At 36.5% G+C, this 19,110-nt stretch overlaps 2 protein-coding genes and 1 long non-coding RNA gene across 6 annotated transcripts; 1 reads left to right on the plus strand and 2 right to left on the minus strand.

Moving 5' to 3' along the window:
* Nucleotides 1–259: 259 nt before the first annotated feature.
* On the minus strand, nt 260–3,116 carry LOC146449471 (uncharacterized). 2 transcript variants are annotated; one of them, XR_014860668.1, is made up of 4 exons: nt 2,625–3,116; nt 1,678–1,732; nt 1,327–1,394; nt 905–1,036 (listed from the first exon to the last, which is right to left on the minus strand). XR_014860668.1 is itself a non-coding variant. In XM_085101701.1 (3 exons), exons 1-3 carry the CDS (start codon nt 2,769–2,771, stop codon nt 940–942), a joined length of 312 nt encoding a protein of 103 aa, XP_084957827.1. In that variant the 5' UTR covers nt 2,772–3,116; the 3' UTR covers nt 260–939. The 2 variants fall into 2 exon arrangements, 1 of the variants encoding a protein (XP_084957827.1); XM_085101701.1 differs by lacking the exon at nt 1,678–1,732 and having other exon boundaries at nt 260–1,036.
* Nucleotides 3,117–6,280: 3,164 nt separating this feature from the next.
* LOC146449472 (uncharacterized) lies at nt 6,281–17,075 on the plus strand. 3 transcript variants are annotated; one of them, XM_085101464.1, is made up of 3 exons: nt 6,281–7,007; nt 9,255–9,324; nt 16,812–17,075. In XM_085101464.1, the coding sequence occupies exons 1-3, from the start codon at nt 6,962–6,964 to the stop codon at nt 16,957–16,959; spliced, it is 264 nt and encodes an 87-aa protein (XP_084957590.1). In that variant the 5' UTR covers nt 6,281–6,961; the 3' UTR covers nt 16,960–17,075. The 3 variants fall into 3 exon arrangements, 2 of the variants coding, with proteins under 2 accessions (XP_084957590.1, XP_084957589.1); XM_085101463.1 differs by lacking the exon at nt 16,812–17,075 and adding an exon at nt 10,024–11,141; XR_014860617.1 differs by lacking the exons at nt 6,281–7,007; nt 16,812–17,075 and adding an exon at nt 10,024–10,142 and having other exon boundaries at nt 9,261–9,399.
* On the minus strand, nt 16,807–18,790 carry LOC146449473 (uncharacterized). Its single transcript, XR_014860618.1, has 3 exons — nt 18,641–18,790; nt 18,355–18,463; nt 16,807–16,935 (listed from the first exon to the last, which is right to left on the minus strand). It is a non-coding gene; the product is annotated as an uncharacterized LOC146449473 (long non-coding RNA).
* Nucleotides 18,791–19,110: the final 320 nt, after the last annotated feature.

Below are 19,110 nucleotides of genomic sequence, written 5' to 3' on the forward strand. Positions count from 1 at the left end.
CTGTTTGTTATGCCGTACGAGATGGTTCTTATTTTTAAGTCTGTTGATGAAATCCTCAAGTGCGACCATTCAAATGAAAGCTACTGAGCAGTACTTTCCTGTGGTGTTATTTATTATGCCGTATGAGGTGGTTCTAACTTTTGACTCTGTGTATGAAGTTCTAAAGTGTGACCATTCAAATGAAAGCTACTGAACAGTACTTTCATGTGGTGCTGTTTGTTGGGCCGTATGAGGTGGTTCTTAAGTCTGTTGATGAAATCGTCAAGTGCAACCATTCAAATGACAGCTACTGAGCAGTACTTTCCTGTTATGCCGTATGAGGTGGTTCTTATTTTTAAGTCTGTGGATGAAATCCTGAAGTGTGACTATTCAAATGAAAGCTACTGAGCAATACTTTTCTTTGGTGCTGTTTGTTTTGCTATACAAGTTGGTTATGCGGGTGGGATCCTGAAGTGTGGCAGAATGATTCTAATGATTCCAACTTTTGCAACTGCAAATGAAATCTGTGGAGTAGTACTTCTGAAGTGAAGAGGTAAACTTAAGGCTGAGAAATGAGTTGAATTTTACATGATATCTGAGAATTGAGCAAAAACACTGTCAATCAGACCTTCTTATAAAATAATGAAACTATGGAGACCGTGGCCTGAGTGTTCAAAGCACGATCATGCTAATCCAGAATAAGTTCTAATTTTGAATTCAGGATTTAACATTTCCTGTGTTTCAATTTTGGAATCAGTGGTTTACCTTAGTTAGCAGAAACATTATTGTGAATTGCACAATGCTTAATTTTTTGATTTTGAGATACTTCTTCTGACTTTTTTTGGCAAGTGAAACCAAAGCCATAATCTGGATTAACTTTCAATCCCGGTTTTGAACAATGAACCATCACTTTTAACTACATATTGTAAGCTAAAGTTTTCAAGAAATAAACCTTAAGGCCTACTGACTTGTGCAGTCCTCCGTCCGCAGTCTGCAGTCCAATCCACCAGTGTTCTGATACCCTTCCTTTCCGTTGACTTGTGAATAAAACTTGGAACTAAAATCCAAGACAGATAAAATCTATTAACAAGATATGACTAAGCAATGTAGATTTTCTAAAAACAAATTATGATCTTGTAAATTATTTCAAAGTAACATAGCCACTGTGCAAAATTTCTCTGGGCATTAAAATGCACTGGCCATGTTCACATGACAATGTGCACAGGAATGAAATTACATGTATAAGCTCTGGCTAAACTTTTCACAGTTGATTATCTAAAAATATCTGAGGGGAAATTTGATGCCAATCGCCCTGCAAATGAGAAGGAAATTAATATAATATCTCACCTTCTTAATAGACTTTTATCCCAAAGTTTCATCTCTGTTTCCAAATTGAGCCATTCTGAGCGTGATATCTGGATGGGAGGAAACAATTTAGTAATGTGAAAAAATGTTTTCATCACCACCCCCTCCCCCCCTGACATAAGTTATCAATTTTCCTTTTATACATGTGAGGAGGTAAGGTGTGGGAGAGGAAGAATTTCTAGTTATTTATTTCTGGAGTCCTCCTATTTAATTTGTAAATTATATAATTTATCATTAAAAAGTAATATATTTGCAATTCAAGAAAATCTGTCAGCTTTCTCATTGGGCACACAAATTTAAATGTTTCTGAAAATAACAAACAAAACTACTCACCAGGATCAGAGGAATTCTGTCTCTTTGGAAATGAGTCCGGGAATCAAAACAACTTCTGCATTTAAATAACAAGAAATTGATCATTCTTTCATGCACAAACTAATTCCTTAAGTAAGCTTGAATCATATCGTGCATGTTTGATTTGCATATTGAACAGGTTAATTGTTCGAAATGAAGGAGGTATAAATTGACTCATATCCCATCGCTGAAAATTTACCTTCTTAACCCACTGCAAAGTTCCACTGAAAAGCTGGTAATTATTTGTTCAGCAATTTAAGCCAATTCATTGAACCAAATATGCTATCCAAGCAAGGGAAGCTGACTTATGGCAATACTCCTACCCATTATAATTGCTCAGTACTTGATGCGGGTTGTACCTAAAACAGAGAATCTGGAGACCGGAAATCGAAATGAAACACATAATTCAGTTTTTAGGTAGCCTGCGAGCAAGCTCTCTTGGGGGTGGGGGGCGCCCCCCACCCCCAAGAGAGCTTGCTCGCAGGCTAGTTTTTAGGTAAATTGTTTGGCTATGGCATAATGTAAATAAAAGTATGATGTCTATTTTCTTTCTTTTTTCTTTATTTGTGTAACTTATCGCAAGCCGATTGGCTTGTGGGAAGGGATTCTCATTCTTTTTGGAAGAGCTAGGGATGAGAGGATGTGCCGAGTGGAGGTGATTTGACAGGTACAAAGCATTATGAGGGGATTCGTTGTAGACATCAAGTACCACTGGGCTGGCAGAGGTCTCTCTCCTTCTCGCTGTCTGAGACCTGCTAGCAGGGAAAGTTAAACCCCTCGTTACAAGGATCTACAGGGATCTATGTCTTAAAAACCACAAACTCTTAAGAAACAATCACTACATCTACCTACTCCACGTTTCATTTCCCTTAATTTACAACAACGTTCTCCGCTAGGAAAATAGGAAAGGAGTGATATCGGGGAAATACCTTTCGAATATTGAATTCTTCCACGTTGAATGTCCTGGCACGCCGTCGGTTGCTGACCATCAACTCAAGACAGGTATGAACAGAGATTGAAGTCTGACATATGGTGGCATGGACGGTACTCCATGAAATAAACCACCACATTAACATCAACGTTTTGAAATATTTTGTCCAGGAAACAGCTATAAGGACGGAGTTGGGTTTTGCCGTTGTCCATCTTGGTTCAAGTTCCTCGTGGTTGTGATGGGTGTGAGAAAAAGAGGAATAAAATTAGTAATAATCTACAATTCAAATGTATTAGCCTCGATTTCGAATCACTGTTCTTTTCCTTTCGGATTTAATAAAATCTCAACTTGAAATGCTGGGAAATGACTGGGTAATACATCAGCATGCATAATAAATGTATCGGGCTGTGCAGAAAATTTTCCCAATACTGTCGCTGTAGGTTTTACAGTGCAGCCAAGTTTAGATGGTGAGAACCGCCACATTTTTGCATTTGTTTATCCCAGTTTCCACTCGGTCACAAACGAGGTCCACAAGAGGGCCTGGGGGTTAATCCTCGCCACTCGCCTTGTTCTTGCCGTGATGAAAATGGAGGTTTATATGACGGGAAGGGACTCGTAAAAAACTACGTTGTTGTAAGTAAATGCATCATTTATTTTAACCAGTAACTGTTTTACAATTCCATGGTTAAATACAGATTAAGAGTGGAAAGATCATGCCTTTTAGCTCTTGTTCAAAAATACCCAGTAATGTTAAAGGACATCTCTAAAATACCTGCCAGAATCGTCCCTACATTAGCACCTTTCGCCGAGCCTCTTTATTAAAATGTCTGTGTCAGAATCTAGCTAACATAATTATTTTTGGCCGAATAAAAAGTTTTCATGTGACTTCTTTTCTTGCTGCAATTATTAAAACATCAACAGTTCCCTGCAGGATGACAAAAAGAAGGACAGACTGCTGACAGTCTATAATTGGACACGAATGTTTGGTTTATCAACATAGTTGATAACTAAAGATAAATTGGCCATCATAAAGAGATTGAAGTGATGATGTTTTGAGTGTTAGCCTGAAGCATCAGCACTTGAATCTCTCTATGGTGGCCATTTTATCTTTAGTTATCAACTCAGTTGATAAACCAAACCTTCTTTTCTACTCCCCACTGACGCAGCACCACAGTTTCTACAGAATCTAATCCCCTTATCCTATCATTGGACAGATTGCCAGTCCCTCCCTCCTTAAAGGAGAAATTTTACAGGTATTTTGAAAATGGTGCCATGATACCTTCACTAAGTTGCAAAACAATTCTAGAACACTGAGAGAAAGAAACCAACTGAATTCTTAAGGACGGTGCCTAGTACCAAAAATACCGAAGTATTTTTGCACGGTTTATGACTATGCAGGGAAAGCAGATTTTAGCAAGGGCTATTGAAATCCAAAAAGAAAACTGGGGGTAACCACGCATTTTTTTGAGATAACTAAGCAACAATTATGCTAAAAAACAGTAAAATACAAAGAAATGTATGGCATTTTGTTCGAAATTGAAGCTTTTGTATCTCTGAAAAATGCACGGTTACCCCCAATTTTCCTTTTGGCTACCAAGAGCACTTGCTAAGTTTTGCTTTCTCCGCATAGTTTTAAACTGTGCAAAAATTAATATCCTTATATTAGTAGGCACCACCCATAGGAAACTCGAGTATCATATGCACAGTAACAAAAGTAGACACTGTCCTTAAAATCAAGTACAATTGCCAAGGCCATGTGGGTTCAGTTTTGTGAAACTTGCATCTATTTGACTTGAAGCAGGGAACTTTTGAATATGTTTACAATACTTTGACAGTGGGAGGAATATTTTGATTTATAACCCACTGATTAATTTCTGCACCTGCACTTATTGCATAAAATATGTCACCTTGTACAAAACTGGATGGCAGTTACAAAACTGTTTGGCAAGAACAAGAAAAAACATTGAAAGAAAATCATGTTTAAGGTCTTACACCAATGATGGTTATACCGCATGACCTGCTGGCAAATTAAAGTAAGCTGACCCGTTACTTGATTTCTTTTACTGGTGTTAGATTAGAATAGTTATAGTATAAAAAGATCAAGTAAACCAGTCACCTTGTATTAATTTGTGAACAATCACACAGAAATTATCACTTTTTCACAGTAAAACATGAGCATTTCAGAAATCAATCAGTGCATTTTAAAAAAATAAACCCCTTTCTGGATGGCTGGTATATCAGATGATAATGCCCTCTACTCAAAGATTGTCCACAAAATTCACAGTTACCATCACAGGGCTCAAAGTTTATTTTTGGCTTTGAGAGCACCCGTGCTACCAGGTGTAAATTTCTAGGTGCATTTCCGAAATTTTAGGCGCACAGCTAAAAATTTTAGGAGCACAACTTAAAATACTGGTAGCACCAAAAAGAAAAATCAGAAGCTTCAGACATTTTATTAGTGATCGTTGATAATGGTATCATGACGACACCGACACCTTGTTAATTTCTTTTTCTTATTTTCGCTTGCCAATCGTTAATCAGCATGGTAATCTTTTATTTCAATCGTGTGTTTGTTTCTTTCAGTCTCTTACTGTACATTTGAGATAGCAATAAAACTGTTACATTTTTTTGAATATTACATGTTATGGTACATTCAACAAGATAATAAGACAAAACGAAGGTAAGGAATAACGTCATTGAATCCTCTCGATCAGACGAAATCCTTCAAGCCCCACGGATCACCTGACTGAAAGTAATTCATTTGGCTACTTTCTGTAGGCAAGGTTAGCTCGCCTTGATCACTGTTCACTGTTTAACCACTTCACAACTGCTGGAGTTGGGTCAAATGTGCTGGAAGGCAGCGGCCAGCTGTTTGAGAATAAATTTTCTTTTTGTAAATGAACATTTCAAAAAAGAGAATAAATTAGATTGTTGACAGCGCATTGACTTAACTGTAACTCTTGTTCGTACCTTGAAGAAAAAAAGTCTCAAACCAGATTGTTTAAAAATTCTTGACTCGTTAATCGGCAAAGCAAACCAAATTGCGTGAGAAGCACGTGTTTCAGAAGGTTGCCTTCACTTGTACGTACGTGTCAGAGGTGCGGTTACATAACCAAGAAGAGTCTGGGGTAAAATCTGGGGTGGGATGACACACGGACAAGAAATGGACTTGAAGTAAACAACAAATAAAACACACACTGATATAAGAAAAACGGTGTAACTTGCTTATGTGGAACCTAATTGCGTTACATCCACATTTGAATTTATTATTTCAAGCTTCTGTTTCGTGTTAACCAGGCAGAGTACACAAGAATTGTCAGGTGAGGAAACAAAGTGGCCCCGATTCAGGCGCACTGAGCTTGGGCGTTTTTAGGCGCGTGAGTGCGATCACATAAAATTTTTTAGGCGCAAAATAAAAAATCTAGTCGCATATACGACCAGCTGGTCGCTAACTTTGAGCCCTGCATCAAAACTTTGCTTTGTTCTGGTAACTGTTCATTTTCTGGTCAATCCTGCGGCCTCAGGCATTACCCTCCGATAGACCAACCATATGAAGGGTCATATGAACAACAGTACATTCAATGTTGGCTTGTTAATACCCCCTCCCTCATGTGGGAAGTTCTTAAGACAGGGAAGAAAACCCCTATCAACCCTCTAACCCCTAATATCAAAGTACAATTTCTTCCATCTCGTCCCCATACTTTTATTATAAAGTACTGGGGAGAAAGTATTAAAATATCAAGAAAATTCACCTTGGGTGATCATATCCTTAATTCTCATGACCCCAGGGGTTGAGTAAGCATTGATATTACAAGGAGAAATTTGATGCTGATCACTATTAGGGCTTAAAGGGTTAATGAGGTTGAACAAATTCTAAGACTAAAACAACACCAATAACATAGTCAGACGATTTGATTTCTGCCAATATTATCAATTTTATTAACAATATTACATTCGGTGGTTTACCTACAATAAGTTTAATGCCAAAGTCTGTTGATAAAAATAACAAATTTATCAATCCACTTGGAACTTGATACTCTGCATGCATTAGCAGGTTACTGCTTGTTGCATTATATGTTAGTTTTGCAAGCATTAATAAGAAGAGTTCAGCTGTTCCAAGTTCAATTTGATTGAAAATTTTTGCTCTAAGATGTATTTTCATTTTCTTCGCAATGTGTTCACCGTCTTCTTATAGAAACCTAACTTGCATAATTATCAAAGAGTCTAGGCCATAGCATGTGACAAAGAAGTCTTTATGACACTTTCTCTATTGTAGCCTGTGTTAATTTTTTTTATGTAGATTTCTTTTATATCCCCCTACCCCCTCCTCAAAGAATGTTGTTCAGTAACAAGAAAAACAACTTTGAGAATTGGGTGGAGGGTAAGTTCCTGTCATTTATTTTTTTGAAAATAAAACTATGATGAAGTGTCATAAAAGTATTGTTGTCCATTCCTATTTTAATACATCTTGTATGGCCTGAAGTGTCTAGACCCAAAGATTGACCATTGATTGATTAAAGATTGACATGATGACTGACTAAATGGCATGGAAGAAACTGAAACTTCAGCCTATTATATGTAGTTGAGTGGTTATATTATTGCAAGTGATTTTTGAACTGACGAACAGTTGGTCAAGTCCTGATGGTGCCAGTGTATTATGTCCTTAGACAAGAAATTTTATTCCACATTGTCTTTCTCCTTACAAGTGTACAAATGGGTACTGGCAAATTTTTAGGGAAAACCAACACAATGACGGGTAACCCAGCAATGGACTTTTACCCAGTGTGAAATCTTTAAAAGTTTCTCAAGGATCTTGTCAGGAATCCTTAAGAATCTTCTTATGTAATCTTCAACGATATTCAAAGATCTTGCAGGATACTACACAGATCTTGAATAATCTTGGTAAAATTCTCTATTGGATATTGCATAAGCCTGTCAGATTTTGCAGGATTCTACAAAATCTATTAAGGATATACTATTTCAATATGATTATTGTCATTAACAGAATCCCATAGATTTCACAGGGTCCTAAAGCTGGACCATGCGAAGAATCTTACCAGGGATTTTTCCAGAGTGAAGTAGTACAAAAATGCACATAGTTGCTTCATGCTCAGAAAACAACAGATAACACTGAACTGATGAGTCACTAACCTCCTGATGAACACATACACAAAACAGACTTTGCCAAACTTCAAATAAAACATCATTCAATAATTTGCAGAATGTATACTCAGCCGAAACATTGATACAGAGATGCTTAAAACTGTGTTCAGTTGATTCACACCTGAGCCCAAGAAAATGCCAGGAACCATTTGAATAGGGTGCCTAATTTTATTCCAATCGTTTACCTCATGAGAACCTACGAGCTATTATGACCTCATGACTACATATATCCCAAGGAGACTGTAATCGGGTTAGGGTAGCTATTTAAATGCACATGACCTCATGTTGTTCATGGGTGCACTTCCTTGAGCAAAGGTGAATGTATTATTTTTTTCAGTTAATTTGGATCAATTAGCTTTCCGAAAATGCTTACTGAAAATGGAAGAAAAGTCTAAGGTGCTAAATAGTCTGTTTCATTTAAATGCACTTCAAGGAGTGTGACAGTCACCAGGCCAGTAATTATCTGCCTGGCTTCTGTTTTATAAGGCAACTAGAGCATTTTGAAAGTACTTCACCCTTGATGGCATGCTAGTCCAATGCAAGAATACCCCAACATTTAGTCTGATTTCCCCCAAAATTTACCAGTAACTCCATCTATCCCCTGTGTGGATTAAGACTACAGGGAGCGTAACTGTCCCATTTAATCACACATTGCAAGTGCAGGAACCTGAAAGCTTGACAAAGAAATCTGATCTCAAAACTACTTGTCTAACCACTCAACTACTGCGCCAGTTACTCACAATTAGTCGTAAAACTAAAACAATGATTTTCTGAAGTAGTCTTGAACTTGATATCATGTTGAAATTCTTCTGTCCTCAAACTAGGCTGCATCTGTTTGTATCTAGGCATTCATCTGGATTATTCCCTTGCTAAACTTGCTCATATCCTGACAGAAACCAAAAAGTTACAAATTATAACCAAATTATATCAGTGGTGAAAAACTTAGCAAGATTATCACGGAAGGTCAGACAACTGCAAAACATGCTCAAAGATATTTGGGTTGTCACATGGTGCTTCTTCCTTTTATTTCTACTGGAGAGATTAAGATGTGCACATGCAGTCATCCAAACAATGTTTCTAAAGGACTCTTAATTTTTGATGAAAATGCCAAAGCAGCATTAACAAGATCTTGCAGGATGTTGCAATGATCATCCTAGCATAATTATTGAAAAGCAACGAGATTGTTATACTAATTTAATGGTCTTTTACATGCACAATTCAGATTGAGTAACACACACACACAGGTAATAATGAAAGAACAGTTAATTAACAAATAAACAAACAAACAAGAAAAACAGCTTGCTATCACTAATAACATCAATAGTTGTATCAGTTTCAGATTTTGTTTGATTCCACTTCTGGATGTAGACCAAAAGATGTTGGATAGGGCAATCAATTTTAATTCATGGCATTTTTCATACCTTGATAACACTTCCTTGTATCCATGGTTTTCCCTTTCCTTCAGATTTTGTGCACTGTAAAAATTCTAGAAGTGATGTGAGGAATGGCAGTCTTCATGGCAAGCAGGATATGAGGTCTGTTGCAGAGATGGAACAACAGAAGTTATAAAAACCAAATAGCTGTAATTTTATCAGTTTCTTAACTTCCAGGTACTGTAGTTTTGTCATAACAGATTTGTTTCAGCTAAATAATGTTACCATAATACATGTTATCAGATTGGTTCCTAACTTCCTGGTACTATAGTTCTGTAATTATAGCAAGTTATGTAACCTAATTCTGAATAATGTTATCAAGACTAGTAGACAGAGCTGCAGATTATATTTTCATAGCCAATAAAAATGCGATAAAATAAAATAACAAGAAAACAAAAAATACAGCTGCATTTAACATTAATTTTGTTTGCTTAATCCTGGCTCTAAAATTTATTATGCTTTATGATTTTTTTTTAAATTTACATTCATCTCATTTTTATTCACAACAAACATGGGATAAATGTTAAAGAAAGTCTTAATACTCTAACAACGAAACCTCGGTAGATAAGCCAAGTAGCACAAGCACATCCTGATTACGCTGATTACAAGGTTTAGAGAACGCCAACTTGTTGTGCTTGAAGTTGCATGCTCTATCCCTCATTACTAAGAAAAGAAAGAACTTGACAACTCTCACATTGACAAGCTAAATAATTATAATTTCTTTTACCTCTTTTCCTCTGGCAGACACCAGTTGACAACTGCATTCATTGTTGGATTTTGCCTGGTTTTATTTTTCTTCAGATATTCCCCAGGACACACTTCTGTTCTGCAACTGCTTTGGACACTGATAGCCGTTGAATATGTTCAGCTGCTTGTCTTGTACTTCAGGAAGCCAGTCTCTTTTCAACACCAGGGCAGGCAGGATATCTCGATTTTCCTAATTTCCCTGAATACAAAAAATCTCAAGAAGGCATGTTCAGTAAACAGAAGAGTGCAAAACTTAGTTATTCCCTACAGATTGCTATTCATAGAACTCCTCTGTCCTCATATTTGACCAACAATTGAACATCTGTTTCTGTGATCTGATCTGATTCAATTAGCAGCTTGTCTCACAGTCCACCACAGTAATTTAGAACAACAGTAAACAATTCAATCAGCTGCTTGTCTCACAATCCATTGTCGTAATTTAGAACAACAGTAAACAATTCAATCAGCAGTTTGTCTCACAGACCATAGCAGTAATTTAGGAGAACAACAAACAATTCAATCAGCAGCTTGTCTCACAGTCCATCGCAGTAATTTAGAACAGTAAACAATTCAGTCAGCCGCTTGTCTCATAATCCATTGCAGTAATTTAGAAGAAAAGTAAACAATTCAATCAGCAGGTTGTCTCATAGTCCATTGCAGTAATTTAGAACAACAACAAACAGTTCAATCAGCAGCTTGTCTCAGAATCCATCGCACTAATTTAGAACAACAGTAAACAATTCAATCAGCTGCTTTCCTCGCATTCCATTGCAGTAATTTAGAACAACAGTAACTAATTCAATCAGCAGCTTGTCTCATAGTCCATTGCAGTAATTTAGAACAACAATAAACAATTCAATCAGCTGCTTGTCTCACAGTCAATTGCAGTAATTTAGAACAACAATAAACAATTCAATCAGCTGCTTGTCTCACAGTCCATTGCAGTAATTTAGAACAACAATAAACAATTCAATCAGCAGCTTGTCTCACAGTCCATCGCAGTAATTTAGAACAACGATAAACAATTCAATCAGCTGCTTGTCTCACAATCCATCGCAGTAATTTAGAACAGTAAACAATTCAATCAGCAGCTTGTCTCACAGTCCATCGCAGTAATTTAGAACAAGAGTAAACAATTGACTCAGCTGCTTGTCTCAAAAGCCATTCATTGGCATTGCAGTTATTTAGAACAAGAGTAAACAATTCAATCAGCTGCTTGTCTCACAATCCATTGCAGTAATTTAAAACAACAGTAAACAATTCAATCAGCCACTTGTCTCATAATCCATTGGAGTAATTTAGAACAACAGTAAACAATTCAATCAGCAGGTTGTCTCATAGTCCACCGCAGTAATTGAGAACAACAGTAAACAATTCAATCAGCAGCTTGTCTCATAGTCGGCATCGCAGTAATTCAGAACAACAATAAACAACTCAATCAGCAGCTTGTCTCACAGTCCATCGCAGTAATTTAGAACAAGAGTAAACATTTCAATCAGCTGCTTGTCTCACAATCCATTGCAGTTATTAAGAACAACAGTAAACAATTCAATCAGCAGCTTGTCTCACAGTCCATAGCAGTAATTTAGAACAACAGTTAATAATTCAATCAGCAGCTTGTCTCATAGTCCATAGCAGTAATTTAGAACAACAATAAACAATTCAATCAGTAGCTTGTCTCACAGACCATCGCAGTAATTTAGAAGAAGAGTGAACAATTCAATCAGCTGCCTGTTTCACAATTTATTGCAGTAATTTAGAACAAAAGTAAAAAATTCAATCAGCCACTTGTCTCATAATCCATTGCAGTAATTTAGAACAACAGGAAACAATTCAATCAACAGGTTGTCTCATAGTCCATAGCAGTTGCAGCTGCTTGTCTCAGACTCCATTGCAGTAATTTAGAACAAGAGTAAAGAATTCAATCAGCTGCTTGTCTCACAGTCCATCGCAGTAATTTAAAACAACAGTAAACAATTGAATCAGCTGCTTGTTTCATAATCCATTGCAGTAATTTGGAACAACAGTAAACAATTCAATCAGGTGCTTTTCTCACATTCCATTGCAGTAATTTAGAACAACAGTAAACAATTCAATCAGCTACTTGTCTTACAGTCTATCGCAGTAATTTAGAACAACAGTAAAAAATTTAATCAGCAGCTTGTCTCAGAATCCATCGCACTAATTTAGAATAACAGTAAACGATTCAATCAGCTGCTTTACTCGCATTCCAATGCAGTAATTTAGAATAACAGTAAGTAATTCAATCAGCAGCTTGTGTCATAGTCCATTGCAGTAATTTAGAACAACAATAAACAATTCAATCAGCAGCTTTTCTCACAGTTCATCGCAGTAATTTAGAACAACAATAAACAATTCAATCAGCTGCTTGTCTCACAGTTCATCGCAGTAATTTAGAACAACAATAAACAATTCAATCAGCTGCTTGTCTCACAGTCCATCCCAGTAATTTAGAACAACAATAAATAATTCAATCAGCTGCTTGTCTCACAGTGAATTGCAGTAATTTAGAACAACAATAAACAATTCAATCAGCAGCTTGTCTCACAGTCCATCGCAGTAATTTAGAATAACGATAAACAATTCAATCAGCTGCTTGTCTAACAGTCCATCGCAGTAATTTAGAGCAACAGTAAACAATTTAATCGGCTGCATTTGTCTCACGTGTACATACCATTTAATTAGTAATTGAGAACAACGTTAAACAATTCAATCAGCAGCTCATCTCACAGTCCATCGCAGTAATTTAGAAGAACAGTAAATAATTCAATCAGCAGCTTGTCTCACAGTCCATCGCAGTAATTTAGAACAACAATAAACAATTCAAGCAGCTGCTTGTCTCACAGACCATCACAGTAATTTAGAACAACAACTAACAATTTAATCAGCTGCTTGTCTCACAGTCCATTGCAGTAATTTAGAACAACAATAAAGAATTCAATCAGCAGCTTGTCTCACAGGCCATCGCAGTAATTTAGAACAACGATAAACAATTCAATCAGCTGCTTGTCTAACAGTCCATCGCAGTAGTTTAGAACAAAGGTAAACAATTCAATCAGCTGCTTGTCTCACAATCCATCGCAGTAATTTATAACAAGAGTAAACAATTGAATCAGCTGCTTGTCTCACAATCTATTCACCGGCATTGCAGTTATTTAGAACAAGAGTAAACAATTCAATCAGCTGCTTGTCTCACAATCCATTGCAGTAATTTAGAACAACAATAAACAATTCAATCAGCTGCTTGTCTCACAGTCCATTGCAGTAATTTAGAACAACGATAAATAATTCAACCAGCTGGTTGTCTAACAGTCCATCGCAGTGATTTAGAACAACAGCAAACAATTCAATCAGCAGCTTGTCTCACAGTCCATCGCAGTAATTTAGAACAAGAGTAAACAATTCAATCAGCTGCTTGTCTCACAATCTATTCACCGGTATTGCAGTTATTTAGAACAAGAGTAAACAATTCAATCAGCTGCTTGTCTCACAATCCATTGCAGTAATTTAGAACAACAGTAAACAATTCAATCAGCCGCTTGTCTCATAATCCATTGCAGTAATTTAGAACAACAGTCAACAATTCAATCAGCAGGTTGTCTCTTGGTCCATCGCAGTAATTTAGAACAACAATAAACAATTCAATTAGCAGCTTGTCTCACAGTCCATCGCAGTAATTTAGAAGAAGAGTAAACAATTCAATCATCTGCTTGTCTCACAATCCATTTACCGGCATTGCAGTAATTTAGAACAACAGGAAACAATTCAATCAGCAACTTGTCTCACAGTCCATCGCAGTAATTTGGAACAACAGTAAACAATTCAATCAGCTGCTTTTCTCACATTCCATTGCAGTAATTTAGAATAACAGTAAACAATTCAATCAGCTACTTGTCTTACAGTCTATCGCAGTAATTTAGAACAACAGTAAACAATTTAATCAGCAGCTTGTCTCAGAATCCATCGCACTAATTTAGAATAACAGTAAACAATTCAATCAGTTGCTTTCCTCGCATTCCATAGCAGTAATTTAGAACAACAGTAAACAATTCAATCAGCAGCTCGTCTCACAGTCCATCGCAGTAATTTAGAAGAACAGTAAATAATTTAATCAGCAGCTTGTCTCACAGTCCATTGCAGTAATTTAGAAGAACAATAAACAATTCAATCAGCAGCTTGTCTTAGTAATTTAGAACAGCAGTAAACAATTGAATCAGCTGCTTGTTTCATAATTCATCGCAGTAATTTGGAACAACAGTAAACAATATAATCAGCTGCTCGTCTGACAATCCATTGCAGTAATTTTGAACAACAGTAAAGAATTGAAGCAGCTACTTCATCATAGTAAGTTGGAACAACATTCCTGTGTGGTAACCAAACTGTGAAAGAAAAGAAAGTACAAACCATTAAGAAAAGAATCTGATTGAAGTTTAATGTTTATATCTTACCTTTATGATGAGAAAACATTTATCCAAGCCATCGTGGTACATCCACAAAAGATCAGCATTAAAGGGACTGCTTGCAGTCTAGATCAGCATCTTCATTTTTCTGATATGACTGGGCATTGGAGACATTCTTGTTTAAAAACTAAAACTTTTACAAGTAATTTTTCTGTAATGTCCATGTTAGTACTTTATAGAGAAGACACTGCGTGACCATTGTTTTTGTATTTTTTATTGTGAAGAAATGGAACTTAGTTACAATAGTTTGTCTTTGAGTAACCTAATCTTACATATTGAATCTTCCTGAAACAGAACATCAACTGTTAGTATAGTAATGTACTTGTTTGTACCATTTTAGAAGAAAGGAGACATTAACAACTGTTTTGTCATTTCTTTTATTGTGAGCACACGCAACTTAGTTACAAGAGTTTAACTGAGCAAATATCTTTTATTCAAACCAAGATTTCCTGAAATGGAATTGTTAGTGGTAATGTTTTTATTTAGAATCATTGCAGAAAAAAGAGAAGACATTGACAGCTGTTTGTAATTTGAGATTTCTTTTATTTGTGCACAACTGCAACTTAGTTACAACAGTTTGATTGAGGGATCGACTCCCCTTGAAACTAAGATTTCCTGAAAACAAATGTTATTATTAATGTATCTGAGTTAGTACTCCTGTAGAGGTAAAAAATACATTAGCAGCTTTCTGTTTTTCAAAGTCTTATCTCAGTAATACGAGTTCGGAAGTCCCTGAAATGGAATCATTTGTTAGTATAATTAACTTAAATTGTTTAGTCAATTCACACGATGGTTTATGTAGTTTTAAATAAAGATAATCACAGCATTGCAGTCTTCAGAGTTTTATTTGAAATAAGTCATAAGTTACAGAGCTTGTACTCTAAATAATTAAGAGTGGATTAATTATTAATCCACATCAAGTCTGCCATGGGGTGCGCTCCTAAGCAAAACATGTAGTGTTTAGTGAAACCAAGAGTGTTTCTATGTCCATAAAAGTAATGACACCTCAACTGAAACACTCAGGGTCTCCCAGACACAATCAGGGATAGCTTGCTATCAATTCATTGTTGATACCAAGCATATAGATTGTACGCATTGTCAAATTTGGATTGAAGATGAAGGCGGTGGTCGTCGAAAGCCGAATGAGCCGAACTTGTAGCCGGAAAACAATAATAATCCACATACCTGATACTGGGATGCTGTTATTCTGTTTATGTCTCCTCACTCCATGAAGTCCAGTTGGAAAAATTATAATTACTATAATACAATAGCTGTAGCTGTTTCAACTAACCAAAAAGTTCTAACAACTTGAGATGAATATTTTGTTGTATCCAGCTGCTGATTGATGATCGAGAGTTTTGTTGACAGACATGTTTTATGTGACAGCTCAGCTCTGTGATAATTTTAAGTGGCAACAGACAACACGTGACAAAAAAATGTTTATCCACTTTTCGGTGATATCTTTGATTGACAACAGGCAATTTGATAAGTGTTTTAACTGACAGCTGCTTTCAGTTAATTTTAAAGAACATTTAAATCTGGCAGCTGTTCATAGCCGATAATTTTGATGACAGCAGGTAATTCTTGGATGAACATTTTACACAAATTGTGTTAAATAAATATTATCCATGACAGTTGAAACAGCTTGTGGCTATAATATCTATGTTGTCTATTCTTCTGATCTAGAGTGAGTGCATTGTTTGTCCCTTTATGCCCAGTATTATGTGCCTAGCTTAATCCTTATCAACTAACTACGTATCTGTCTGTAACCAGAAGGACCATTCAACCTGTAAGGAGTTGCCAAAACTGGTCTACTTTCAGACGTTGAATGGACTTAAGCTCCAGTTCCTAAATTAACTCTGATTATAATATCTGGTTGAACCTTACGAAATGTAGCTTCACTTAATCCAGTGCTAACAGACTGTCAAGTGAAGTGTAGTAGTAAGAAAACTTATGCGCAACTAAGCGGGAGAAAAACGTCGATGATGAACTGCCACTGAAGAAAAATTCGATGTGAAGCCACAGGAGAAGTCTTGATCTTGAAGAACCGAAAGGAAAAAAAGCTGAAAGAAAAAGCCGAATAAAAATCCGAATTCCAGTCGATAGCCGAATAACCTGCAAAGGAACCCACATGGGAGCCTAAGGGGAGGACCCATCCCAACCCTTTGGGCCCAATTAATTAATCTAACTACAATTAAATTAAGCCGAAGAGCCAATCATCTGTGTATCGTGTGCTTTGTAAGGTTCATCCAGAGCTCTTATTTACCCCCCATTCCCACCCAGATTTGACTGACCAGCGTCCATGGCTTGGAAAGGCAGAGCTGATTTGCTGAATGGTGCCATTGTAGTCTGATCTTATAGGAGATCTGGATGTTGGGGCTGCTGTGGCATTGGAGATTGGGTGTGCTGTGCTGAGACATTTGAGACTGACAGATGTTACAGAGATGGCCAAGTAAAGAACTGTTCCTCAGGAAACTCGGGACAACTGAAAATAAAAGAATATTGTTAATGTAAGGAAATGCGTTGCCAGATTGAAAACTGAAAAGACAGAGAGGAAAATTTATCAATCGCTTCCTCGTATAAAGTATATGTAATGTACTTAAAAGTTGAAGGGGAATAAACGAATTTTGGTTGAAAAATGTGTAGGTGGAGTCAAAATATTTACAACAGCTTTCTGAACGCGTTTCTCCGATAATTATACTAAAACAGCGTGAAGGGAATCAAACTTAACCAAAGTACTCCTAACAATGCTTTTTTTTTATTTCGGGAAGGTTTTCTCTCAAAAATCTAAATTTCAAAAAATTGCTTAAATGTAACCAGATGATGCAACAAAATAAACGGTTATTCAATGTCAATTAACGAAATAGTTGTGTAGGAATTGTACTCTCATACAGTGTAGAGTCAAAAACTTATAAAATCAACCGAAACGATTATTCTTTTGCTCATTAACACCGTCTACTAGCTTTCCGGCATTTAAAATATTCTGCACGGCATCGCTCCTTCACAAACCTTCCGCAAAAGTATTAGTCATTCGAGTTTTGCGAGAAGTCATCATCATTTGCGACTACTTTGTGCTCCAGAATTTGAACAATTTGGAAAGGAAAATTCCAGAAAAAGATGTCATAAAGGAAGCTAGAGACTCCAAACCAGAAGCAGTTTCCTTGGAAAGGTTTCCGTAGTGATGTGATGTCTTCCGCCAAAACTCGCGCGTTTTTCAAGAACGTGAAAAAAAATTTCTCAATTTGAACAAAATTTCGCAAGTAAAACGATATCGATATTAGTTGAGAAGGAAATATCAAAATCCACTTTTAACACAAACTTTCCGAAAAAAGTATGTTTGGCTTTAGTAACAAAAATGTTTCTCCCGAAAACTGTTGCGTTTTACAAGTTCTTCCTCAGGTTGTTGTCTTTTCTTCTTAGTTTGAACGATTTTAAAATGAAAATTGGAAACATTTTGAAGTGATTAATTCCTTTGTGAATTTTAAGTTGTTATTTGTACGTAAAATAAGTAAACGCAAAAATGTTTCCCGCGAAAAAAAAGCGCACTTCAAAACTCCTCGACAGTATCGTTTCTTCTGTCAAAACTTTCCATGGAAAACCCGGAACATTCTTAACCAATTTTACGGGATTTTTTCACTTGTTAAAAGTTGCAGAAGGTACTTTGTCTTCCCTAATTCACTGGTCTTTGTTATTTTAATTCTAACGAATTGTGCCATCTTGTTTACTGACATGGCAGGAACCCAATGCAGGAACCACTGCGAACATTCTCAAAAACAAGCCAGATAAAAAAACTAGATTAAGTCTTTAACAAATTAGTCGTCGAAGTTTGAAGAAAAATAGACTGAACTTGTTGACTAAATTTTCAATGAAAAGCTGACATGGAAAAGACAAGAAAAAACCTTACCTTCTGAATGCCTCCCGCATGTAACGTTTCAAACCCACGTGTGGTCGCTGACATAAGTTATCTCGACTTTGTTGGTCTTTACTTTTTTCCTCCACGGGAAATTTTCTGCCTAAAAGAAAAACAATTTCAATTAAAAAAAAAGCTTTAGGGGACAATTTCCGAGACAAAAAAAGTTCAAACAAGGACTAAAGGACAAACTTTCTGGTACGTAAGCTTGTGTATGAATTGTACAGACTCCGCAGCGAATCGCAAAGTTTTAAAATAGTAATGAAACATGAAAACCGACCTTATTTCTCCTTGAGTGTTCCTCGGATAGCTACTAAAGAGTTTCTTTTGGAGAGAAAACGTGTAAAAAGAAAAAAAATATATCATTTCTTTCTCTTCGCACAAACACGCGACTTGTTTGTCTTCTGTCATCTGCTGAATGAAACCTTTCTGGAAGACGGCGGCAGTACAGCATCAACCCACGTGGTTTTTTGGTCACGTGGGCAAAGAACTCTTCTCTGATTGGGTCTCTTCTGCTTAGATACCATTTTCTGATTGGCTGGTTGAACTGCAATAATTCTTGGCGCGAATTGGCGGGAAAGTTGACGGGAACACGCTTTTTGTTCTCGAAAATATAACAACCAATCAGAAATTAAGGCACTCAATACCATCAGTCCTTTATAAGGTAAACGACAAAATCGTGCCCTCAGAAGGGTACCCGAGATCTATGAACTCTTCCGAGGACTATAATCCATACAAGGAGTTTCAAGC

The sequence above is a fragment of the Pavona decussata genome, unplaced genomic scaffold (genome assembly GCF_977016875.1).
Source record: "Pavona decussata unplaced genomic scaffold, jaPavDecu1.1 SCAFFOLD_602, whole genome shotgun sequence".
Classification (NCBI taxonomy): Eukaryota; Metazoa; Cnidaria; class Anthozoa; order Scleractinia; family Agariciidae; genus Pavona; species Pavona decussata.